General features: G+C 49.0%; 2 protein-coding genes across 2 annotated transcripts; one reads left to right on the forward strand and one right to left on the reverse strand.

Annotated features, from left to right (window-relative positions):
- Positions 1-65: 65 nt before the first annotated feature.
- Positions 66-2,757, forward strand: CNTD1 (cyclin N-terminal domain containing 1). The gene is made up of 7 exons (XM_010182748.1): positions 66-237; positions 341-416; positions 651-825; positions 1,234-1,396; positions 1,842-1,986; positions 2,386-2,482; positions 2,596-2,757. The coding sequence occupies exons 1-7, from the start codon at positions 66-68 to the stop codon at positions 2,755-2,757; spliced, it is 990 nt and encodes a 329-aa protein (XP_010181050.1).
- A 998-nt stretch (positions 2,758-3,755) lies between these two features.
- On the reverse strand, positions 3,756-7,099 carry BECN1 (beclin 1, autophagy related). The gene is made up of 8 exons (XM_010182747.1): positions 6,939-7,099; positions 6,537-6,673; positions 6,117-6,311; positions 5,767-5,913; positions 5,161-5,310; positions 5,023-5,083; positions 4,464-4,606; positions 3,756-4,148 (listed from the first exon to the last, which is right to left on the reverse strand). The coding sequence occupies exons 1-8, from the start codon at positions 7,044-7,046 to the stop codon at positions 3,980-3,982; spliced, it is 1,110 nt and encodes a 369-aa protein (XP_010181049.1). The 5' UTR covers positions 7,047-7,099; the 3' UTR covers positions 3,756-3,979.
- Positions 7,100-7,245: the final 146 nt, after the last annotated feature.

Raw genomic sequence — 7,245 nt, forward strand, 5'->3', positions numbered from 1 at the left:
GAGGTGGCCGAGTGCTGCAGGGCCGTGGTCACCCTCGAGTTCCTTGCCGTGTCCTGCACCGCCCAATGGAGTCCCAGGCGCAAGCAATGTCCCAGTACCGTTACCCAGGCCCCATCTTCGGTAGGGTGTCTCCTGAGATTATGGAGGAGTCGCTGATCCACCTGGCCATGGAGAACGAGCAGCACCTGAATGAGCTGCCCAAGCAGGCCGGCTGCTTCAAGGAGGCACGGATTGTGGGTGAGAGTCGTTATCTCGGCTACAGTTGCCTCCTGAGATGAGTGACTCCTACACAATTAGCTTCAGCTGACTGAAGGGAATGATTGTTGGGCTTTTTTTGCAGAATTCGTATTCCTTTTGTCTGAAAAATGGCACTTGGACCAATCGGCAAGGTACCAAGCAGTAGAGTTACTTGAAAGGTAATAAACATCCTGAATGCTCACTGCATTTTTTATCTCCCTCACACAGTTACACTGTGTGTGCTCTATACCACTCAATCAATGAATCATTTTTTTCATGTCTAGAGCTTTGTCTCTTTACTCATTTAATTCAAATTAACAACTATCTGTATATTTTGAGTACCTGCAGAATTGCTTTGCTTCCTTTCTCTTAGCAGAAGAGAACTGTTCTCTGAGCAATTGTGGGTTTTGTAGGTTCATGGTCAAGAAAGTAGAACAAATCTGGAAGCCCTCCAGAGAGAACATTAAAAGACGTGAAGAAAGACAAGGCAGCAGCAGGAGCTCTCTGAAAGATGAGATGTATGACACGTTTGTCCTGCGACTTGTGTCGTGCGTTCAGCTTGCAAGCAAGCTTTCCTTACACTATAATGTAAGCCAGCTGAACCTTTTCCTAGAACTTTTTTTTAGAACTGTAGAATATTGGAGACATTCAAAACCCGCCTGGACGCCTTCCTGTGTAACCTCATCTGGGTGTTCCTGCTCCGGCAGGGGGATTGGACTGGGTGAGCTTTTGAGGTCCCTTCCAATCCCTTACACTCCGTGATTCTGTGATTCTGTAGTATATTCATCTCATAAAAAGTAGATCTTCTCTCTGAAAGACGGTAGTGATTTTGAAGTCCAAAGGATATTGACATGGAGACCTAAATCTCTTCCATTCAGAGCAGATTAATTTTCACTCGCCAAGTAACAATTTGTCAGTAATGCGGTAAAAAGTACTTTGTCCTTAGCCAGTGCCTTATTGCCTAGCAGCTGATTTGTCCTTTTTTCTCCTCTTCAGATAGTAAACAGTGACAAAGCTTTAAAATTCCTGCAGTCCTTAAAGTACTCGTACACTAAACAGGAATTGCTCGAGTCCGAGCTCACCATTTTAAAAACTCTGCGCTTCCAGATCAATGTATTGACTCCTTTGGCTTATGTGGAATTGCTGCTGGAGGTTTTGGGTAAGAATAGTATAGAAGAGAACGGGAGTTTTTTTAAGAGCGTAATAGAGCTGTGACTGATTTGAACCAAAATGTCTCGCATTACAGATTTTTGCATACTGTGAAGGCACGTGAAAATCCTCAGGATTTCGAGGGCTTTGCTTTTCCGATGAGAGCTTTGTCCTTAGTAGAATCTGATTAATGTTGTTGGACTCATTCAGTAGAAGTTTTAAACCCCCAAAACCTAGTGTGAGGCCACATTTTCTAGAGGGATTTACGATTTTCTTTGCCCAGCTACAACCTGTATTTCAGAATGAGTGAAATTATGCTGAGATGGAGAAGCCTGTGACACAAAGGGCAGTGTCACCAGAAACCTTCACCCCTCACTTACAGGAACCAAGGCTTCTTTCTGATTTGGTTTAATGACCCACAATGTGTGGCTGATCGTGCCCGCTGTCTGTGCTAGGACACAACGGCTGCCTGCTTCCTGCAGAGCCCTTGCACCAGATGTGCATGCAGGTGCTGGACTTCTCCTACCTCAGCAGAGACAGCATCTACGACACGCTGCTCAAGATCGCCATCGAGAACTCGACACCGAGCAAACTGCAGGTGTAAGTAGCTTACGTGACTATTGCTTAAAAAAACTATTTGGCATTGAAACCCTAAAAAAACCCCCTCAGAAATAGCATCATTCCCATTAGGTCATTTTTGGGGCATGTTTAAAAAAAATAAATAAATTTTGAGGGCTTTTAGCATTGTTTCTTGATCTTAATGCACCAGTTCAAAGCAATGTGCTTCACCACGTTTGCTTTAGGGGCGAGCTAGTGAAGTGTTTAACTTAATCTTAAAAATCCAGCTTTAACGCTGTCACAGTTGGCAATATTGGGCTTTATTTGGACTGAAAGACCAAACATCTTTGTCCATGGGCTGTAGAGTGATCACAGAAGTAGGTGCTTCTGAACTGTAAAACGAGCGTCATTTTACAGCAGAAGACGTTTTTACTTCTGCAGAGCAAAGTTTTTGACAGTAAAGGAAGATTTCATGCTTTTGGCTGTTGGAATCATCAGCACAAGCGTGTTCGTGCTGAACCCCGAGCACTGGAAGCAGGTATGGTCGCTTTCACGATACATCGACGTGAAAAAGCGAGGGTTGTTTCTGCGTTCCTTGTGTCTGGAAATGAATGTCTCGCAGGCATTGTAAACATCCTCATTTTTTTTCAGGTTGTAGAGCACTTACACTGCATCACTGGCATTTCCTCACAAAGTATCTTAGAGTTTTCTTACGCGGTACTGAAGCACGTCATTGGCAGCACCACTCCAAAGCAGCGCTACAGCAACAGCGGGGTAAAAGCTGCAGAGAAGAGAATTCTGCCCCTCAGATAGGGGTGTCCTGTGCTCCAGGTGCCAACAGCTTGTGCCCCAATACGGTGCAGGGCACCCCACGTGATTTGGTTTTCATTTCGAGTTTGATCTGCAGGAGTTCTGTCACCTCCTGTACGTTACCTGTTAATTAGCAAAGCTCATCATTGCAGGCAGTGCCCTAGTGCTGTGAAGGGAGGCCCAGGGGAACAAAGTCGCACTTAGAAATACCTTTCAGCACCAAAAGCTTTATTGTAAGAGCAACACCTTCTAAGTTGCAAATGTCTCCTTTGAATGGTCATGTTTTGAAAAGGCATTCACGTGCCTGGCACTGTGTGCTGACCTGCATTGCTGGAGGCAGCTTGCACACCGTCATTACAGCCAGGGCTCTGCTTGCTTTCTCCATTTGCTACTTTAAAAAAACCAAATCTGTTGTCTGGGGCAGTGTTCTGCAGCCAGGCTGCTCGGTCCCACGTTCCCTTTGCCAGCGCTCAGAGCCCATTTGCTTGTACCCGCAGCAAGCCAGCAAGCTGAGCAGGGTGTGAAAAGGGCAGAATCCCACCCGTTTTGAAAGTAACACAGTTGACACAACAGGGTGCGGGGGTAGGCGCCAGGGGCTGCTGCTGCGGTGCTGGCAGCTGCTGGATGGGAAGCGCTTTGTGTGGAAGGGTTTTACTGCTTCCTGGTGCCCCTCCTCTGGTACCAGAGTGGGCTGCAGGGAGCGTTACGCAGTGGGCATCATCACAGCCCACGGTATTTTAAACAGCATCATGCCTTGTTCAGTTCAGTGGCACACAGAAGCGCTGATACAACTTAGAAAATATTTTATTTAAAACTGTAGTTACCCTTTAACGACCGAGCAGAGCTTCTGCGAGCTCTTGCACGTTATTCTGTGTTTGTAACGTTTTGCTTTTCTAACCTGTGTTAAGCTGCAACAGTGCAGTATTGAACCCACTGGTGTTTCGAAGTTCGACAGTAATTGTACATGCATTTCCACAAACCCCAAAAGTACCAGTTTAGCCTCTACTTAATAGCTGATCTTTTTATTCTTTTCAGCTCAATGATGTAACTTTACATATTGCTTTTCTATACACTACTTGCAATAATGGTATTTTAAATAAAGTGTCGTATGGATTTTTGGTATTGTAAACATTTTGTACTGGTTAATATTAAGAGACATCTCAATTTGACTTTCTCCGACAAAACGCAGACACTCTCCAGCTGCCAGGACGAGTTCTTTATGTGGTTACTTGTTATAGAATTGGGATGAGACCCAGGCAAGACCCCACTTCAGGTTAGTTAACATGAATTTTAGTGCTTTTGTCCATTGCTCCTCAGAGTTAAATTGTGTTTTAATAGAGTAAGAGCCACCACTGCCACCTGTATCTTCAATCTTTCCTTTCTCCACGTCCATCCTGTATCACACACAAAGCTTCATTAGTGCATTGCCACTGCAAGCAGCTAATCTCAGTGTGACCTCAAGTACTAAAATGTAAATCTGACATTCCTATTATTCTGTGAAACAGTAACTTTGTTTTTAAAGGAAATCTAGCAAGCCTCAGGTCTTCACCCAAGGAACTGGCTTTAGATGTCAGCTAAAATAAGGGCAAATGTGGCAATCCTGCCGTTACAAAGAACGGGGGATGTTTCCAGGGCTGAATCAGCACGCAGAGGTCGGTCAGTGCCACGGGACAGTGTACGAGGTGTTGGTGTGACACAGCAGCACTCACCTGTAAGGCAAACAAAATCGAGTTTCGCCTTTCTCCACTTCTTCTTTAAACTGCTGCACGCAGTCCAGGAAAGCCACCATGGCGTGGTCAAACTTGTTGTCCCAGAAGAACCGCAGGCCTCCGGAGCAGTACAAGGGCAGCTCCTGGAACAAAGACGCGTTTCAGGCACCCCAGGCGCTCCATTTCAGACATGGTTGTTGCAGCTCTTCAGGGTTGTGACGGGATGCTTGGGAATGGTTTGTGGCACAGTGTAAGTGTGACCTGTTCTGTGGTGAGCGTGACTGCGTGCAGGCTCAGGTTCCCAATCACCAACAGCCATCCCAAATAACACTCCTTGGGCCAGCTGTGGTGTGTAGTTTGAGAGTCCTCTCATGTTTAATGCTAACGGGTGGCAGAACGAGTGGTTTGATGCAGGCCACGGAGTGAGATGTTACTGATGCTGGGGACGTGGGGCAGCTGGCTCTCCTGTACCGTAATTCACAGAGAACTGAGTCTGCCCATGGCCTGGGCTCTGTGGCGTTCAAGATCAACGTCCTCCAGTTTGTGCGGGATCTCTTACCTTTGATTTGTCCGTGAGGGACTCGAGATACGAGTGGTTGCCGTACGGTACAAGACGGTATCTGGAAGGAGAGAGGGTTCACAGGGGGGTGAGCCCGTCTGTCTGTGGGGTCACTGTGGGGTGTGTTACTGCGCGTACCTCTGGAACTTCAGGCCCATTTTGTTGGCGAGAGCGTGCAGCAGCAGCACCGTCTGCCCCCAGGCAGCGTTGATCTCATTCCATTCCACGGGAACGCTGGGGAGGCGGCCAAGCCTGAAGTTATTTATTGTGCCAAACTGGCCACTGTGCCTGTGATAAGAGGAATTATAAATAAATGCACTGGGGCAGGAACAGCTTCTGGCACGCCAACCAAACCAGGGCTGCATACCAACAGCTACGGAACACTGCTGACCGAGCAAAGAGGGGCCTGGGGCTCTGGTTAAAGTGTATAAATACCAACCAGTTGTTCTCTTTTTATGCCAGAGTTAAAAAAAACCAAACAACAGACACTCAACCTCCTTAGCTACCTGCTCTGTACCGCCTGACATTAGAGCTCGCACAGCAGCCCCTGGTTTGTTAGCAGGGTCCGTGAAGGAACCATTTAGGGGTCTACCTGGATGCCTGCCGATGCTGTGGGAGCTGTGACCAGCTGCTTTGTGGTGGTAACTATGGCTGACAAGCACCTTCCCTGCCAACTGCAGCATTAAACAGCCCTGTGCTGCAGATTCTGAGCAAGCTGAGGCAATATTCCAGTGTCTACATTACCAGATGTGAAAGGTTGCATTGAACACGTTGGTTTTCCTTAATTTATCCAGCTGCATCTGGGCGTAGCGCATTTGGTTGTCCACGCTTTTCAGCTCATCGTCCAGCTCCAGCTGCTGCCTCTTGAACTCGCAGTATTCTTTCTGGTACCTTTTAACAAGAGCAAGACAAGAAATGCTGAGTGCAAGCTTTTACAGAAAAACGGTTGCTCACACAGCGCGCTGGGGTTTTTTCGGTCTAGCCAACTTCAAAGGCCAAGCCTTTGGGCATTATTTACAGGTTTCTCTGTGTTATGATCTCATTTCTCTGTTACCCAAAATCCCTGCCATAAACTGCAGTCATGGTTCACTCACTGAGCTTCTTCCTGCTCCAGCCGCTCTGCCTCTGCCCTGACTCTCTCGAAGTCCTCAGCCACAATCTTGCGGTTCTTCTCCACATCCTCCAGCTCCTGGATCAGCTGCTCCTCCTCCAGCGCAAGCTCCTTCAGTTCTGTCTGCAGCTTCTCCTTGTCATCCTCGTTCATCTGCTCCAGGATCTCCAGACATCTCCTAAAGGAGGGACAGGATTACCACAGCGGGGATCCCAGGAAGCCCCCTGCCAGCAGCCCCCAGATCTGTGCAGGCAGGAGCTCTGATCCCCCGGGCATCTTGTTAATCCTGAGCTCTCTGCACCAATCCTGCCCTGTGAGTGCAGAGGAATAAGGTCCCGTGCTGATCGCAGCTGAGGTCTCCCCCCAGGCTCCGAGTGAAGCAGCTCAGTCCCCACTCACTCACTTGTAGTTCTGGCACTCGTTCTCCGTGATGTTCAGCTGCGTGTCGAGCTGGTCCAGCAGCGTGTCCGTGCACTCCTCGCACAGGGGGTGATCCACGTCTGTCTGCCCCGACATGATGTCAAAGAGGTCCCCGGTGACCTGCGGGACCGCTCGCTGTCAGTGCGGGGCAGCCACGGGCCGCTGCCAGCTGGTTTGCACGGACAGGCTCAGCTTCTTCAACTGCAAAGTCTTTACTGCAGCTCAGATCTTGACTTGAAACGAGCCGGCTTCACCGAACCGCTCAGCAGCCGCAGTACTGCCAGGCTGGCGCACGGGCAGCTTTGCAGCTCAGCCACACAGAGCATTAGGAAAACCGGTGCTCCGTTCAAAGCTGTCTGCGTTTACCGGCTTGTGTAAAACTTGCCTTCAGTCTCCGGCTGAGGTTCTCCATGGTGCCGCCATCCGACGCCTCCCCAATCAGCGTGAAGCTGTTGGCGCTTTCTGTCGACATCATTCTTGGAGAGAATTTCATCAAGAGTTGAGTGCCGAGGGTGGCGGGGAGCTGGGTCTGGGCTTAGATCTGGGACTGGGGTGAGAGTTGGGGAGGAGAAACACCCGACAGCGTGCAGAGGGACGGGGGTGCGCTGAGGGGGTCTCTGCACGGTGGTGCGGGGGGCAGGGGGGTTCTGCACGGCACCGGCTGTAACCCGGGACTGGCAGTGCCCCTGCGC

The sequence above is a fragment of the Mesitornis unicolor genome, unplaced genomic scaffold (assembly GCF_000695765.1).
Source record: "Mesitornis unicolor isolate BGI_N332 unplaced genomic scaffold, ASM69576v1 scaffold9454, whole genome shotgun sequence".
Lineage (NCBI taxonomy): Eukaryota > Metazoa > Chordata > Aves > Mesitornithiformes > Mesitornithidae > Mesitornis > Mesitornis unicolor.

Coding starts and splice junctions, on each gene's coding strand:
- CNTD1 (XM_010182748.1), top strand. CDS start 66: ATGGAGTCCCAGGCGCAAGCAATGTCCCAGTACCGTTACCCAGGCCCC. Junction 826..1,233: donor AGCTTTCCTTACACTATAAT/GTAAGCCAGCTG, acceptor TCTCCTCTTCAG/ATAGTAAACAGTGACAAAGC. Junction 1,397..1,841: donor ATTGCTGCTGGAGGTTTTGG/GTAAGAATAGTA, acceptor TGTCTGTGCTAG/GACACAACGGCTGCCTGCTT.
- BECN1 (XM_010182747.1), bottom strand. CDS start 7,046: ATGAAATTCTCTCCAAGAATGATGTCGACAGAAAGCGCCAACAGCTTC. Junction 6,674..6,938: donor ACCTCAGCCGGAGACTGAAG/GCAAGTTTTACA, acceptor GCGGTCCCGCAG/GTCACCGGGGACCTCTTTGA. Junction 4,607..5,022: donor CCCTCACGGACAAATCAAAG/GTAAGAGATCCC, acceptor TCTTTGTTCCAG/GAGCTGCCCTTGTACTGCTC.